Source organism: Delphinapterus leucas, chromosome 15 (assembly GCF_059928025.1).
Source record: "Delphinapterus leucas isolate spDelLeu-1000000601 "Yukka" chromosome 15, BTC_Dleu_Yukka2, whole genome shotgun sequence".
In the NCBI taxonomy this organism is placed as follows: domain Eukaryota; kingdom Metazoa; phylum Chordata; class Mammalia; order Artiodactyla; family Monodontidae; genus Delphinapterus; species Delphinapterus leucas.
This window is the reverse complement of record NC_143143.1, coordinates 86153695-86169889: the sequence shown is the minus strand read 5'-3', so window position 1 is coordinate 86169889 and position 16195 is coordinate 86153695. Positions and strand designations below refer to the sequence as shown.

Here is a 16195-nt window from a genome sequence, read left to right as displayed (position 1 = left end):
CCATTATGAAGAGGCAGCCTCTCAGGGCTGCCACGCTATAGGACCAGCTCCAGGCTGCCTGGCTCTGCCATGTGTGTGACACCCCATGCCCGCCAGACCTGCCATTTGGGGTCAGATAAGGGAAGTATTTGGGGAGAACGTGACCCCGAAACTCTAGGGCAGAGGATCTTGGTAGAAATGGTGTCATTTCTGGAAGGCTGTTAGAAGGACGCTTCCCCAGCACCAGATGGGCTGGTGAGAAGCAGATAATGTGGCAAGGACAGGGTCCCTCTGTTTGGGGTCCGTTGCAAGTGGCCCAGGAAAATGGCGAATTTAGAATAAGGACTGAAGGCGATGTCAGGGGCCCCAAGAATAGGAAGATGCCGGAGTCTCAGGAGGGGCTGTAACTAGGAAGGGGGTCCCATGGACCCAGGGTCTCTGCCTCTCCTTCCCACTCCCCACTGTTTTCCTTTGCTTCTCTGAGTGTGCGGGGCCAAGGTGGGCTTCCTTCGCGTTCTCTTCTTCACCTGCCATCGCACTGAGCTGCCGGCAGGGATGAAAGGCTCTCTCGGCCTCAATGACGTGTCCTCTAGAGGGACTTGCTGATGGGCTCCACTTGGGCGGGGTGACCACTGTGTTTCCACCTTCTACAGTCAGGACCACAGGGCTGATGCCCGGGCTTCTCCTCATCTCTTTAGACCTTTATGCTGCCAAGGTCTGGACAGCACGATGCACGGCAGTCTCCAAGAAGCCTGAGCCGTGCTGGCCTCGGCTGACCACTGTTCACTCTCCTCTGTGGCAAGAGTGGAAGGCATAGACCTAGGGTTTCCGAACCCACAGGACTGATCTGAATGTCATCAGCCAGGTCGTTGTGGCTCCAGCTGAGATGGTGCTTCTTCTCTTCCAACTGAGCCTCAAATAATTGTCCCCCTCTCCGCCTTGTCCCTCCACCTGCAATGGCCCATTGGAACATGTCCGGCGCAAAGGGATGTTGGTTACACAAAAGGTATCATTAACTGCGATTGAAAATCAAACTGCTATTTCATTAATGGACCCATTATCAGGAAATACAGTGGTATTTGAATACCTGCCTGTGGTTACTATAGATATTCCTCTCCTTGGTTGCACTTCAAACAAATAGTCAGCATAGCATTTCCTGGGCTTTGTGCACCCATGAGTGCTCTCTGATAGACGTAATTATCCCAGGTGTGCTAGACGATCTTTATTTGAATGCTTTGAATTGATGAAAAACGCTACAAATGCAGATTATAGAGGGAAAAAAAAGAACAGTGCAATTCATATCCTACCAGGTATTATTATTCTTTAAAAAATTTAAAATCAGCAGGTCCATCACCCGCTTCTTATTCTCATTTGGAATGAGCTGCAGGGAGATGAAAGGAGTCACGACACCCTAAAATGGGAGTAGCCGTGAAGATGCTGGCACCTAACACGGCTGAGTGTGAGACAGGAAACAAAATGCCCAAAGAAGGAGAAGCCACAGCTGTACAGAGCTGGACTCCTGTAAAATACTGGTGGAAAAAAATGCCTTCTTAATATTCTCTCTTTCCAAGTCTGCAGAGACTAAGAGAATAAGAGTCCAGCCCAGCAATGCAGGTGATGAGGTCCCCGCAGCGATGGAACAGAAGCCCTTGTCAGCTCAGCCTGTCCCCGGGATCTGCCTCTGGCCAAACCGTGTGGCACGGACACCCCCCTCCTGGACCCCTGCCCTCTCGCCCTGGGTTGGAAAGCCCGTCCAACAACATGGACAGCATAGGAAGGTGGCTTTCTCTGTACTGGGGTTTTATAGTCAAAGCCACCCGGTCAATGAGGAGCTGGCTCCTCGGCTTAGGTGTGTCCCCAGAGGCAACGGGTGGTTCTAATGGAGGTGGGAGGAGCCTCACCAAGCCCATCAGAGTGACTTCTGACCCGGGAGAGCAGAACAGTGAGGCCAAAGGTGCGGTGTCGGCCCCTCTCCCTCACGCCCACCAGAGAGCTCAAGGAGGAAGCCGCATGCCTTGCCATCATTTTCAATAAACATTGATACCCAAAGTTTAACATAAATTACCACCTCATTCCAAGATGAGGGGACCTGCCACCAGCCCATGAGTTGGCCTCCCTGAGGAAAGAGCTTGAATATTCTGCTTCTGACCGCATCTGAGTCCAGAAGGTCATGGCTGTGAACACACAGACTCTGGTCTGCCTAAATAGGGAGAGGACATGCAGGACCTGCAGGCTGCCCTCCCAGCAGGGCGTGGGGTCCAGGTGAAGGCTGCCGGGAATCCCTGCTGAGACCTGACGTCAGCATCTCCTCTCTGCTCCGGGTTCAGGATGTCATGTTGGTGGCTTGTCACCTTGATGGTAGAGGTATCTACACCACGGCGATTGGCAAAATCTACCAGTCAGACCTTACCTCTCCTCCCCCCAGAAATCTGGTGGTTAAACACTTGCCAATACCCACTGATTTTAGAGCTAGAAGGAGGTATGGAACTAATATTTTGGACCTACTGTAGGCAGGTGCCCCTCACATATTGTTGCTTTTAATCCCAATACTGGCTTCAGTCGGAGAGGCAGATATCAACGTCTTGACTTTTCAGCGTGGTGAGGTCGGGGCTGCAGTTAGGATGAGTCAGGGTTTCACTGAACGTCTGGGGTCTTTGTGCTGGGTGTTCCCTCATGGAGACGGGGAGGAGGTGACCCCGGGGTGTGATTGTCTGCCCCAGTCCTTGGGGGCACGTTGAGTTGTGCCCAATCTTCCCCGGAGCATCTTCCATTGTCACCCCGAATTCTCAAGGTTCTAAAAGGAAGGGCTTTCCCCTTTCTCCCCACCTGCCCACAGTTGCGCCTGATGTTACGTCATTTAGAAGTTGCAATGCAGTAAGTAGCTTTGTGTATCAATGCCCTTTGTCTATTGATGTCCACCTACAGCAAAATTTTCTTTTTTTTTTAACATGCTGAGGTTGATCTTTTTTTTTTAATTTTTATTGGAGTATAGTTGATTTACAATGTTGTGTTAGTTTCAGGTGTACAGCAAAGTGAATCAGTTGTACATATACATATATCCACTCTTTTTTAGATTCTTTTCCCATGTAGGTCATTACAGAGTACTGAGCAGAGTTCCTTAGGCTATACGGGAGGTCCTTATTAATTATCTATTTTATATATAGTAGTGTGTGTATGTCAACCCCAGTCTCCCAATTTATCCCTCCCCTTACCCGCTGGTAACCATAAGTTTGTTTTCTACATCTGTGACTCTATTTCTGTCTTGTAGATAAGTTCATTTGTATCCTTTTTAAAGATTCCACATATAAGCAATATCATATATTTTCTGTAAAGGGTCAGATAGCAAATATTTTCAGGTTTGAAGCCCCGAGGTCTGTCTCAACTACTCCACTCTGCTATCAGAGTGTGAAAGCAGCTGTGGAGGTAAGCGAGTGGGTGCGGCCACGTTCCAGTAAAAAGTTATCATTTGCAAAAACAGATGAAACTTTGGAGCAGCTGAAGTTTGCCTGCAGGCTGTAGATCGCGGAATCCTGCTTTAGACAAAAGTGTAATGGACCAAAATTTACAAGTAGACATTGCAGCCATGGAGTTCAGTAAAATTTCTTTTTTTTTTTTCATTTTGAATGAAGACAAGGGAACTGTAAACAATTTTCTCTTGAAAATTCTTCTCTCTCTCACGAAATATCAAGATCAGTGACGCTGCTAGTGACATCACCTCTAACGTATATAATCGATGGGGAACTTTTCAATCATTTATTCAGAAAATCTATCCTTAGTGCCCGTGCTGTGCTGGGCACCATGCTTGGCCCAGGAACGGGAGAGCAAACTGGACGTCGGAGCAGAGGCTTCGATGGCCTAAGGATGCGGTTTGGTGACTGCAGGTGAGACCCATGCAGGTTGATGCTCTCTCTGTGTGGATGCTGGGTCTCCCCCGTGGACAGGATGCAGAGACACAGGGATATTCTTCCACTGGGTCCAGAACTGGATCCCCGGCTCTGTTCGGGGTTCTGTCCATAGGACCTGTTTCACCTTCTCTCTTCGTCTTTCTCTCTCTGAGTAATCACAGTGCCTCCTGATAAACTCCATCCCTCTCTCTGTATTTTTGGGTTATAGCAGGCAGCTTTCCTTTCTATAGTTTGCATCTGAGCCAGAGAACCCCACCTGGACCACAGGGACCTGCAGCACAGACCTTTCATCCGAACGGCACTAAGCATGTAATAGCTGCTCACTCAGTTCCTTCACAAGGACTGATGGATATTGTCCCAAACCCATAGCTCCCCGAGAACCTGTGTCATGGCCTCTTTACTGCATCTCCCAGTAGAAGACGAACACCGCGGTGTGACTGCTGTGACGAGCGTGCTGGTGGCATCTCACAGGGATCGCCTGTGAGATGGTGAGACTGGTGAGGGTGGGTAGCATCTTTTGTTTCCCACGGGCCAGTTCAGGGACCATTTCATGCAACTTGTAAACTAGGTGCCCTTGTCTGGTCAAAGCATCTCAAGGGAGCACATGGGATAATTCTCTAATAGACGCGTCAGAATGGGTAGTGAAGGGTCTAGTTAGACTGTGTCACGGGACAACGGGTGGTTTGAACTTCTGCGGCAGAGCATAGGAGGAGACGTGAGGTTCAGAGCAGAGTCGCTGGCTGGATCTGACTGCAGCCGTCACTTTAAAAATAAAATTGGTGTCTAGGAGGTGAGTTTGGCTGAGGCCAAGCTGGCAGCCTTCAAGTCAGAGAATGTGCAGGGACGATGGATTAGCAGTTAAGCCTCGGCATCCGATGGCTCTTTCTTAGGGAAGGAGTGAAAGCGATGCCTTCCTGTCTCTTCTCGTGACATCTGCTGTGTCCTCCTCTCACAGAACAGGGTGGGGGCCTGAGAAGGCAGGTGCATTTGGTTTTCCCAGAGGTTCCCAGAGTTACGGCCAAACTGATCACCTAGGTCGGCTGGTCTTATCCCTCATTTCCAAAATAATGCTGGGATTCTGTCTTTGAAAAGGCTAAGCCGGTGTCTCCCCAACTCTGTCAATGGCACTGCTGCTGGATTTGATCGATTTCCCTCCTACCCAGCCACCTCTCTGCAGCCCCAGCGCCCCCGCCTGGCTCTCCTCCAAGTTGCTGCAAAGCTGCCGGTCAGGCCTCCTTGGCTCCAAACTACCCTTCAGGCCACAGGCAGACGCTTCCTTCAAAGCATGAACTTGGGTCACGTCATTCTCTTTCCTGAAACTCTTCCTGGTGGCCCTGGTGGTCACAGGACTCTCCCATTACGTGGCCTTGGTACCCTCCCAGCATCATCTTCTTTCCCTCCTCTCTCCCTCTCTCAGTCTCAGCCCCAGGGAGACTGGGCTCCTTGTGGGATGCTGACATCACCGTCTTTATATTCCCTCTGGGCCCGTGCAATGCATCATCCCCCCTTCTCCCTCCCTGGGGAGCTCCTGCCCGTCTTCCAGGCTCATTTCCGACGTCCCTTCCCTTCACCTGGAAGCCTTCCCCTGGTCCAGCAGTCAGGGAAGGAGCCCGTGCTCTGTCCCCATGGTGCCCCAGCTCTTCATCCACCTTGGAGACCCCACGCCCACACCTCCTTCGTGCCTGTAGCCTGACTTGCCTCTGCCAGCGTGTGCATCTCTGTCCAGGGCCCTCCCTGCTCTGTACAGTCCCCACCTCTGTGCCCAGCAGGCCAAGTGGCAGAGAACTAGAGCTTCCCAGGAGCGGCCCTCGATCGATCCATCTTGGGAGACTGGGTGGAAATACCCCAGCTCCCTCCGCCCTCGGGAGGGACGACTCTGAGGTGCAGGTCCCTTGCTGGATCCCGAGGTCCCTAGTGGGACTAACTCCAGGTGCCACAGTGGCAGCTGCCTTCATGACACACCTTGACTGCCTTCCTTCCTGCTGGGGTTTCCTGGGACTCCCTCCCAAATAAACGTCTGGCCCTTGAATCCTTGCCTCAGGCTCTGCTTCTTGGGGAACCTAAGTGAAGGCAGGGACTCTTGTCACACTTTTGTGGTTCCTGCTCTGAGCTCACTGGGTGGATGAGCTCCTGGGGGTTCCAGGATGTCTTCCTGCCAGTCTGACCATCGCATCCCTGGTCCAGAGCATCCTTCCTGGCACATGGCACAGCTCCAGTTAGTACAAATGAAGAAAAGCACATGTGCTCATTTCACTGTTCAGCCAACCAGAAAATTGAAGGAAGCTGTTTGGCCTGGGTTGGGGGGCCTTGGTTTGGGGCCCAAATGTGCCTAATTGTTTGACTCTCAGAGACAGAACAGACAGTCGTTGCTGAAGAGACTGTGTTATTTTCTCTTCCTTTAGGACTGTGCGGGAGGTGTTAAGCTTTTCACGGGACTTACAAACTGGTGGGGGTGGGGGGGGGAAAGGAGGACACTTGTCTTTAAAACACATGGGTGACCTTGACCCTTCTCTTGCTAGAGAAATTCACAAGCATTTGGGTGTTAAGCTTTTCACGGGACTTACAAACTGGTGGGGGTGGGGGGGGGGAAAGGAGGACACTTGTCTTTAAAACACATGGGTGACCTTGACCCTTCTCTTGTTAGAGAAATTCACAAGCATTTGGGATCCCTGCTAGAACTATAGCCCTGAGGCCATTATTCTTCTGACTTTAATTAAATTGAGAATCATATCTCACCTGCGAGATAAGCCAAAAAAAAGACAGCAAAACTATGAGATGTCCTTTACTTGTTTCTTTCTCTTTAGATCTGCACTGTGAGCATTTTTTTTTTAAAGGGAAAAATTTTAGCTTACTTATTGACTGAGATCTAGTACAACTTTCTTCCTTTTTAAAGTAACTATCCTTCTTACTACAGAAAGAGTATGCAAACAAACAGAAATTACCCTCAATTTTCTCTTGTCAAAGTTCACTGGAAGATTGAGCAGCTGAAGTGAACCCCCAGGAATACCTGGAAAATTATATAATTATCTACAAAGTGTACTAATGGTGCTAAAGCAAACGGCTTTTCATTTCCCTTGCCATCTCCGACCTCTTAGCACAAGTAATCCCAGAGAGGGGGACGGCAGCCACTTTCTCACTAATGGGTAAGGGGTAACTGCTGTGAGACTTGAGGCTGTTTTGGGCAACTTCAGATAATTAATTAACTGAAATAGAAAAGAGTGATACCATGTAGAGGATGGATCGGCAGGTAAAAGTGTAGCAGAGGGATGATGTTTGAAGTCTGTGCAGCTCAGGGGAAATGGGTACGGGGGCAGATGGAAGGGCCCCCAGATGCAGGTGTGTTTGCCCCTCCTGCTCTTGGGAAGTTGGCCAGAGGACTTGGGAAAAGAGGTCCCTATAGATGGCTGGTCCAGGTGGCCTCCCTCTGGAAGGGGAGTTAAAGAGTGTAATTTTGGGTTGTTGATAATCTGATGAGAATGATAACTACCACCATTGATACGGGGCCTTTCAGGAAGTCCGGGCTTCACCAGTCACCATGGTGGGTGCAGACAATGACCTTAGGGGTGGAGAAATGGAATGATTTGCTGAAGGTTGTTTGGTCTGATCGAAAATGGATGTTCTATTATGAGTAATCAGGAAGTTTCATTTCACGCCACACAATGTTCTCATTCCTGTCATATATAATTTTTTTTTTTTTTTTTTTTTGCGGTACGCGGGCCTCTCAGTGCTGTGGCCTCTCCCGTTGCGGAGCACAGGCTCCGGACGCGCAGGCTCAGCGGCCATGGCTCACGGGCCCAGCCGTTCCGCTGCATGTGGGATCTTCCCGGACCGGGGCACGAACCCACGTCCCCTGCATCGGCAGGCGGACTCTCAACCATTGCGCCACCAGGGAAGCCCGTGTCATGTATAATATTTGGATCATTTTCAAATTTGAGAAATCTTTTGCCAAATTTACTTCAAATATGAACTATAAGATTTGGGAGAACTTTCCGAAGACCAGCTTTGGGCTCCCTGAGTTTCTCTTGGACGGTCACTGTGCTTCTAGGACTAGTGACTAAGACCTAGTGTGTTATTTATGTCATGATAGAACTTCTCATGCCGGCCTGGTCTCTTCACAGCCGTATGACGGCTTTACGTGTTGCCCCTCTTTCCCAGAAGTTCTAGAAGTCCCTGGTCAATGACTGAGGGCTGCTTTAGCAATTTGCACATGGAAATTTGGGGAAATTTGGACCCCCAAACAAAGAAATCTTTATATTTTAATTGGTATTACCAACTTGCTAGGAGAAACATTTTCCTTTCAAAAGAAGAAAAGAAAACACCCCTGGGAAGAGTTTCAGGGACCTTTTGTCCTTCACTTTTCTGCAGACCCTGGGGGCCGCCACCTTCCCCCCAGGTGCTGGAGTCACTTCCTGTTGACTGAATCGTTTACAATAAATAGTTTGGACAAGTCGGAGAGGAAGTTAATTTATCTTCTTGCTGGAATATTTCATTAGATCAAGGGTCTCGTTTCTTTCACTTGCCGAGAAATTGGAAGGAGCGGAGAGGGAGCTTCCTTACGGGCCGTGGGTGTCGGCTGCTTGGCACCCGAGTGACAGAGGAGCTCGATTACCAGGGACTTAGGTGCCTGTGCGTCCTGCCGCGGCCCACCGTGATGCGGAAGGCAGTCTGCATTTTATCTCCCGCTCCTTGGCTGGCTGAAAATCCTGGGGACGTAGTGGGGCAAGTGAGGGAAATGAGGTGGGGCGAGTGGGGAGTGGGGTGTGGGTGCTGGTCTGTCTTTCCGGGGAGCAGCAGTTTTCCTGTTTGCATTCACGGTGCCGCTGGCCTCAGGGGACTAGAGCAGTGCTGCCTTGGTGGCTGGAGAGCCATCAGGGCACTGAGCCTTCTGCCCTGGCCACTGTGGTCCCTATGTGCTCTGGTTCTGCCTGCAGATAACCCTCGACTTGAATTTCATCTCTGGGTGTCACCTGCAGTGTGGCGTTCGGCTGGTTATTTAAACTTTGCGAGCCTTCCTCTTCTCAGCTGATGAACGGTAGGCCCGCCGCCCAAGGCCACTGTGACAGCGGATCAGACCACGCAGGTGACTGGTTGGAGCACAGCCTTGGCCCGAAGGGAGAGCTGAACACATGGTCTGAGTCATTGTTATTGTTGTGCTGTTATCACATTATTACCCATCATTCCAGTTCTAAACAGGCAGTGAGCCCTCAATCAGTGTGAGATGTCGCTGTTACCAGTGATCACTAGCTCCCTGCATCACACACAGGATCTGTGGGATTGTGGTATTTCTTTCAGGAGGTGAGATGGGGAAGCTGAGCTTGCGCCACACTGGGCCACCACTGTGGCACGGCACCATGTTCAACAGAGTGATTCACATCTTGCCTGTTTCTACTTTCTTTTCTTCTTTTCTTCATTTTTTCTTTCTGCCTTTTCTTTGCTAAAAAAAAAGAACTCTGTTGGCCTGTAACTTTTCTTTTTGCCAGATAAAAGAACAAGGAACCAAACCATAAGTGAAGCAGCAGGAATGGATTTATTCAATTTTTCAGACTTGTACCTTTGTAAATTATCCTGGCATCAAACACATATAAAAAGTGCGTCAGTGAAGATTATTTTATCACCTCCAAATACACTATTAGGGGAGGAAAAAGCCAAAACAGTCACCAGACACATTGGCCCAGTTGTCAAATGCATGTTTTAGGGGTTTGGGGGGAGGGAATGAGGGACAGCAGACGTGCCAGGGTCGATGTCATCCGCATGGAAAGATCAGTGAACAAACACAAGCGCACTTGACTACACCAGAATTTAGGTAAATACAACGTAAACAGAAGCGGACATCATTTCATACCGATCAGACTTTCAGACGCAAAAAAAGTCAGAGAACGCCACACAATGGCAAGGATGTGCAGAGGGCGGAAGCCACATGGCGGGGGCAGGGGGCATCTTCATTCCTTGGAGAGCAATCTGCGATTTGAGGACACCTAGGAACACAGGAGAAACACGAGTCTATACTGAGCAATTCCACACCCGGTACCTACGCGTTACGCTCTTCCAGCTGGAGAATGTCTACGGCTGTCCACTGTAGTACGTTAGTAAGAGGGAAATAGTGGGGGAAACAAACTACTCCTCCTTAGGGGAGACGGCCAAGTCTGGACTACCAGACAGCAGTTGATGTGAACAGACTGACTACGTATAGCAGCATGGATGGGTGTAAAAACTTGGCATTCTACTGAATAACTCACCATACAGACTCGTACAGTACAATACACTTTGTGGAAATTACAACACACATATACATTCACACACTATGTAAAAGACATGGGCTTCAACATAATTCTATTATAGCCTTCGTGAGCTCGGTTTAATTGAATAAGATAAAACAAAAAATGGGAATGGGGTGGGGAATTTTCTAATGTCAACTGGGCCTGCCCAAGTCTTTCTACAAGCTTGATGATGTTGTCAAAACCTCTCTTTTGACAAGTTGAAATTAACCAAAGTTAGGACCCATATCTGTGTATAAGAGCCAGCGGGTCATGAAACAGGGGAAGCGTTTATTGAGAATTCTTTATGGGCCCAGGACTCCCTCGGGCTTCCTGGAGAAAAAAATCAGCTCACATACTGCTGTTGCCTTAGGGGTCTCAGAGTCGTCCAGAACATTCGTGCACGAGTCAGGTCACCAGCTGTTTGGTGGTGGCTTGTTTTTAACTAGGATGGGGAAGGAGGAATGGCCGTGGACGTGGTTTTTGGCCAAGGCAGGGACATAAGACCACTCCTCCTCTTGGGGCTGTGATCTGAGTGTAGGATGCCTGCCTTCCACAAACTCCAAAGCCAAGAGGAAGTCAAAAGATGGTGAGGAAGAACCTTCTCTCTTTAGTGACTGAGAGGCTCAGAAGTGAGGGGTGTGGAATTAGTATTGACACAGAGCTGGCTCTGAGCACAGTGGGGAGGCTGTTTAAATAATAATAAAACACTAACTGAATGGGAAGATCCATTTGTGTATTGGTTTCTGAAATGAAAGAAGTGGACTGCCTTGCCTGTAATTGCTGTCAGGCTTTAAGCAATCCTCTTTTCAGAACTCTCCTGTTCACGTGGCCGTGAAAATTGTTACCAAGCAACAAAGCAGGTCTGGAGGGGTGAGAACTCAGGAGCGATGGACATGGAGACCTTCCAGCCAGTGGCCGCCGCGTGACGTCAGCGGCTCTGGCTGGGGCGGGACAGGCCTGATGTTCAGGACGGGGCGGGGGGACCCACGAGGTTAAAAATAAATAAATGAACAGGTGCATCCTCGAACATCACAGAGCAGCTCTGTATGGGTCTGACTTCCGTGCTGCCAAATGGTGCCACGAAAGGTGGGTGTGCGTCTCTTTGTCAGGACAGTCGTGTCCATTTCAGCCTGGGCTACCAGAAGCAGAAGGGAAGTCCTGCCTCGGGACTCCACGGGGGCCTGGGAACAGGCAGACCTGAAACCCCAGTCCAAGCCCAGCAATGGACTGACCATCCGGGGCCTTAACCTGCTCAATCTCCCTCAACAGTGCCTGGAAAGTGGATCAGTCGGGTCCCATGGGCACCACCGTGTCCCCTCCGACTGCCTGCTCTGACCTGGTGGTCTCTGTGCCTGGAGGTCCTCAAAGGCCTGACCCAGCTCCCGTTCGCACTGGTTGGTGCCCGTTTTGAGGAACCTGAGGGATGCTCTCCATTGTTTCTCCGCTGTAATTCCCTCCAGCTGGAAATTCTGCTCTGATTAGGGACTTCCTGGTCAGATTCTTGATCACCGATTTTTCCCTCCGACTTGAATTAATGGTCTACTGCCTTCGTGGTTTTCACCACATCCACCTGATACAGCTCATGCCACTTTAAGATGCAGCAGTGGGCTTCCCTGGTGGCGCAGTGGTTGAGAATCTGCCTGCTAATGCAGGGGACGTGGGTTCGAGCCCTGTTCTGGGAGGATCCCACATGCCATGGAGCAACTAGGCCCGTGAGCCACAACTACTGAGCCTGTGCGTCTGGAGCCTGTGCTCCGCAACAAAAGAGGCTGTGACAGTGAGAGGCCCACGCACTGCCATGAAGAGTGGCCCCCGCTTGCCACAACTGGAGAAAGCCCTCGCACAGAAACGAAGACCCAACACAGCAAAAATTAATAAATTAATTAATAAATTCCTACCCCCAACATCTAAAAAAAAAAAAAAGATGCAGCAGTTTACTTTCCTGAAACTCAAACGTATAAACATAAAATAAGTGAATTAAGCTTCACAGGAAGAAAGAGAGTGAACTTCTAAATGTACAACACACGGTCCCATCTGGAAGACAAACACGGAGCAAAAGAAGCCAGATGTGAAAGTGTGTGTCCTGTGTGTCTCCGTGGATGGGAAGTTCAAGAACAGGTGGTGGGCGGAGCCGACCGCGGGAAGCACAGAGGAGCCTGCGGAGTGTTGGAAACGCTCTGTCTGCAATGGGGGGGTGATTACATGGGTGACGAGTTAGGTACTCATTTATCTCTTAAGTTCTCCGTACTTTATCCTGGTAAGTTATCCCTCAATTCAAAAGAAAAAGGAGAACCAGAGTCATTTGCCCAGAGTCGAATAATTTGGTTTGGGTCCTTGCCGAAATCAGACACTCCCTCCTCTGGGCCGGGACTATTTGGTTACTTTGGGGGGACAACAGGGCAGAACTTTCTAGAGATCCAAGCTGGTTAGAGGTGGGCTCTACTGGTCCATCACTCTCCAGCCCAGATAGTGCTGCTCCCCACACCAATTCTGCTCTCTGATCAGCAACTTCTCTTTGCAAATGTCTGATTGGTTTGGATGTTTGTTTGTTTTTTTTTAAAGAAGATGGGACTCAAAGAGCTTTCGAGGCCTCTTCACTGCTGCAGAAGGATGAAGGTCTATGGGCCCATATTTTGTGTTCCCTGGGCCAAAAATGAGGCACAGAAATAGCCAATCATAAGTGGACGCCCTCAGGTGAGACTCAACGAGCCACCAAGGGCTGCATCTGGGGCCAAGACGGGTCTCTTAGGAGCTTCGTAGGGGTCCCTCCCTCAGCTCTGTGTCTCACATGACATCCAGATACTACCCAGAGTTTGGTAATTCTGTACTTTTTTCCCCAAAAGAACATAAAATCATTACTTGTAGGCTCTGCACCCAGGCATTCAAAGGGGAACTGGGTCCTTGTCAATGACTTGTCTGAGAGTTATGGACACATTAAGATTAATTCATACCATCAAGTCATTGATCCATTTATCATCTCTCCACCTGCTAGTGGTGTGCCTTCATTTCCTTAAAGATGGAGACAGAGGGTAATATCCAAGACTCCACTGACATGCCAGGCATCTGGGATACACAGATCCAGTCTGGGCCTAAATTCAAGTTGGGAGAAATGGACGCTAAACACACAGGGTGGTAAAAGTGCTCTGAAGGAGTACAGGATGGTGACGGTGGCCCTAAGCTCTTGGATCCCCATCCAGGAGAAGCTCTTGGACAAGTCCCTCTGAGCAGAGGTGCGGCAGGAGTGGTGAGTGCAAAGGCCCTGGGGTCAGAGGCCAGGTGGTGCACCTGGAAACAGTAAGGGGGCAAGTGTGGCTGGATCAGAGCTTTGGGGGAGAGGGAGGAAGGGCCAGAACAGGGCAGGCAGCACCCTGAAGGCCAGGGGAAGACCCTTGCTCAGCTCAGGGCACACTGGGAACCACGGGTGTGATGTGAGCAGAGGGATAACAGGCTGGAGCAGAGGACTGAATGCTCTCAAAGGGCTGTGCCTTCGAATGGAGGGTCCACCCTGCAGGGCTGTGTGGCAGACCCAAGGCCCAGGCAGGCAGCCTGGCTTCCCCACTAGGGACCAGGGCTCCCTGGACTTTACGGACAAGAAACAGTTTAATCTCCTTTAAAATCTGAAGAAACACAGGAACACAATCCGGCCTGGATTGTATTTGTCTTTATACCAACATAGTCATTAAAAATTTTACATCTATACGTATTTTACATACATATATTGTAGTCTATATCATATATACAAGTCGTTAAAATGTTTTGCATATGTTTTACATATATTTATATATATTTTATATGTATAAATATATACATATTTTATATATTTTAACGACTGTTTTATATATGTGATATAAAGAGATAGGTAGGTAGATAGACTTACAGCGGTCCCTGGTTATCCACCCTCATGGGGGTTTGGTTCCAGAACCTACCACAGATAGCAAGAACCAAGATAATCATGTCCCATTGTTGGTCCTCCATATCATATGTTCTGCATCTGTGGATTCAGCCAACCGTGGATCCTGTAGGAATAAATACATTTATTGAAAAACCTCTGTGTAAGTGGACCTGCGTAGTTCAAACCCATGTTGTTGAAGGGTCAACTGTAGATAGGTAGGTAGTAGGTAGGTAGATAGATAGATGATAGATAAATGATAGATAGATAGTTGATAAATAGATAAATAGATGATAGATGATAGATAGATAGATAGATAGGTAGCTATAATGGAAGAATGGGCCATGAAGGCAAAACCAATCAGTTAGGGCCCTTGAAAGTCCACTGCATCCCTGACTGCTCTTGGCCTGGCCAAGGCAATGGTGGCCAAGGCCCAAGCAGTGATAGTGAAAATGGGGAGAAGCGATCAGAGCCTCCGTGCATTTCACAGATGATTCTGGCCAGATTAGCTGATCCACTGGAGGTGGGGTGGGAAGGGGAGAGAGTCAGTGCTGACCTGGGGGGGTTTGTCCGGCAGCAGACACCCATTTCCTCTTGCCCAGCATCATGTGTCAGGTGGCCTCCGAGATTCCAAAGCCTGGTGAATGCAGCTCCTCCCCAGGTGAGTGCAATCTCCAGGAGACGCGGAACCAAGCAGAGGAGCAGGCGGGTGTCGGCGGGGAAGCCGGCTTCGGTCTCTTAGAGGAGCTGTCACCGTGCAAGGCATCCCTCGGGCACGCCCACCGTGACCCTTGGAGGCTGCTGATGTGCAGATGTGGCTCCTTTGACATCAGTCCCTGTGGCATCCGTGGGGAGGGGCTCCCTTCGGAAGCAGGTTGTCTTCCCTGGTGTTGGCTCGTTGGAGTCCTGACACCAGGACTCACCTTGCAGAGAGCTTGATGGAGATCAAAGCGTGTGTGTGCATCGTGTTATCCGGAGCCTGTTTCCCCCCTGCCACTTTCAACCAGATTCTGAGTCGTTCCGGGCACCTTCAGAGGAAGCAGCCCTCTCGCTCTGGCTGGCTCGTAGGCAGCAGCTCAAAAAGAAATGACTCTTAAAGCCTCCTCGCCTGTGCGCTGCTCCCATGAGCACGTCCTGCTCTCCTGGGCTCCTGTCTCTGGCCTGCAACTCTCCGATCCGTCTCGTTTCCACGTCTTTTGTGGGGAGTCCGAGCAGCCCGCTCAAATGGGAGCAATTAGCTTCAGCGGGTAATCAGGCTTCTTTGCTGGCGCTGGGCTTGAGCTGTAGGACACAATTGGTGATTTTTATTTCAAGTCCATTTTGTATCACTTCTCCCAAGTCTGAATCAGATGGCACGGTGTTTAGAGAACCCAATTACATTCCAGTAGCTTCCCCAACATTCACGATGTGTTCTAACGCGGCTTCTCGCCATTTACTTTAAAAATGTATCCCTTTCTCATCTTTGCCGTTCAACATCCGCCTGATTACAAGACAAAGCCATCCCTTGGCCTACCTGTCCCCACTGCAGGTCAGCCACAGGGGAGTGAGCCCAGGGCTGCTGCTTCAGCCGCTTGGGCTGTACGTGTCACGAAGGGGCTGAGCGTGAAGATGGGGAGAGTTGTGTTAGAAAGTATTCACCGCCCAATGGTCACTGGAACGGCACTGAAAGGTGATCTTAGCGGTCAAAGCAGACGGACTTATAGGAACTCCCGCGAATCACTTGCTAAGATCTTGCTTCCTACAGAGGTCACCACCTTCAGAGACACGGCCCTGTTAATGTTAGAGAAGGATCTTTGCGGAGAGCCTGAATAGTCAGGCACACCCCACATATCTCTCCGGACATTTCTGTTCATTGCTCTTAACTCTGGCCTCTGTGACAACACACAGACTTGGAATAAACTTTCTACACAGAGAGAGTGTTTCAAGTGCTTGAAGGGACCTCTGTGACCTTGGGAAGCCTTCCTGCTTCTGGTCACACACTCCCAGGCCCTCCAAAGACCCTGTTCACACCTGTCTCTGCAGCTTGGACAGGGCTGCCACCAGCCGATACAGTGGCTTTGTGCCAGGAGAAAAGCGTCCATCTGGGTGGGTGAACTAAGGAAAGGCACTTTCTCTGGGTGGGCACAGCCCTGTGGAGGTAGGGCTGAGCTAAAGGCCTTTCTGTG

At 49.8% G+C, this 16195-nt stretch overlaps 1 protein-coding gene across 1 annotated transcript in view; it reads left to right on the top strand.

Annotated features, from left to right (window-relative positions):
* The window catches only part of LOC149747524 (uncharacterized), a 105164-nt gene extending 90044 nt beyond the window's left edge, over positions 1-15120 (top strand). Inside the window, exons 4-5 of the mRNA XM_089895444.1 lie at positions 14608-14904; positions 15038-15120. Coding sequence (XP_089751570.1) covers positions 14608-14904; positions 15038-15120 — 380 coding nt within the window. The remainder of the gene's footprint in view (positions 1-14607; positions 14905-15037) is intronic.
* Positions 15121-16195: the final 1075 nt, after the last annotated feature.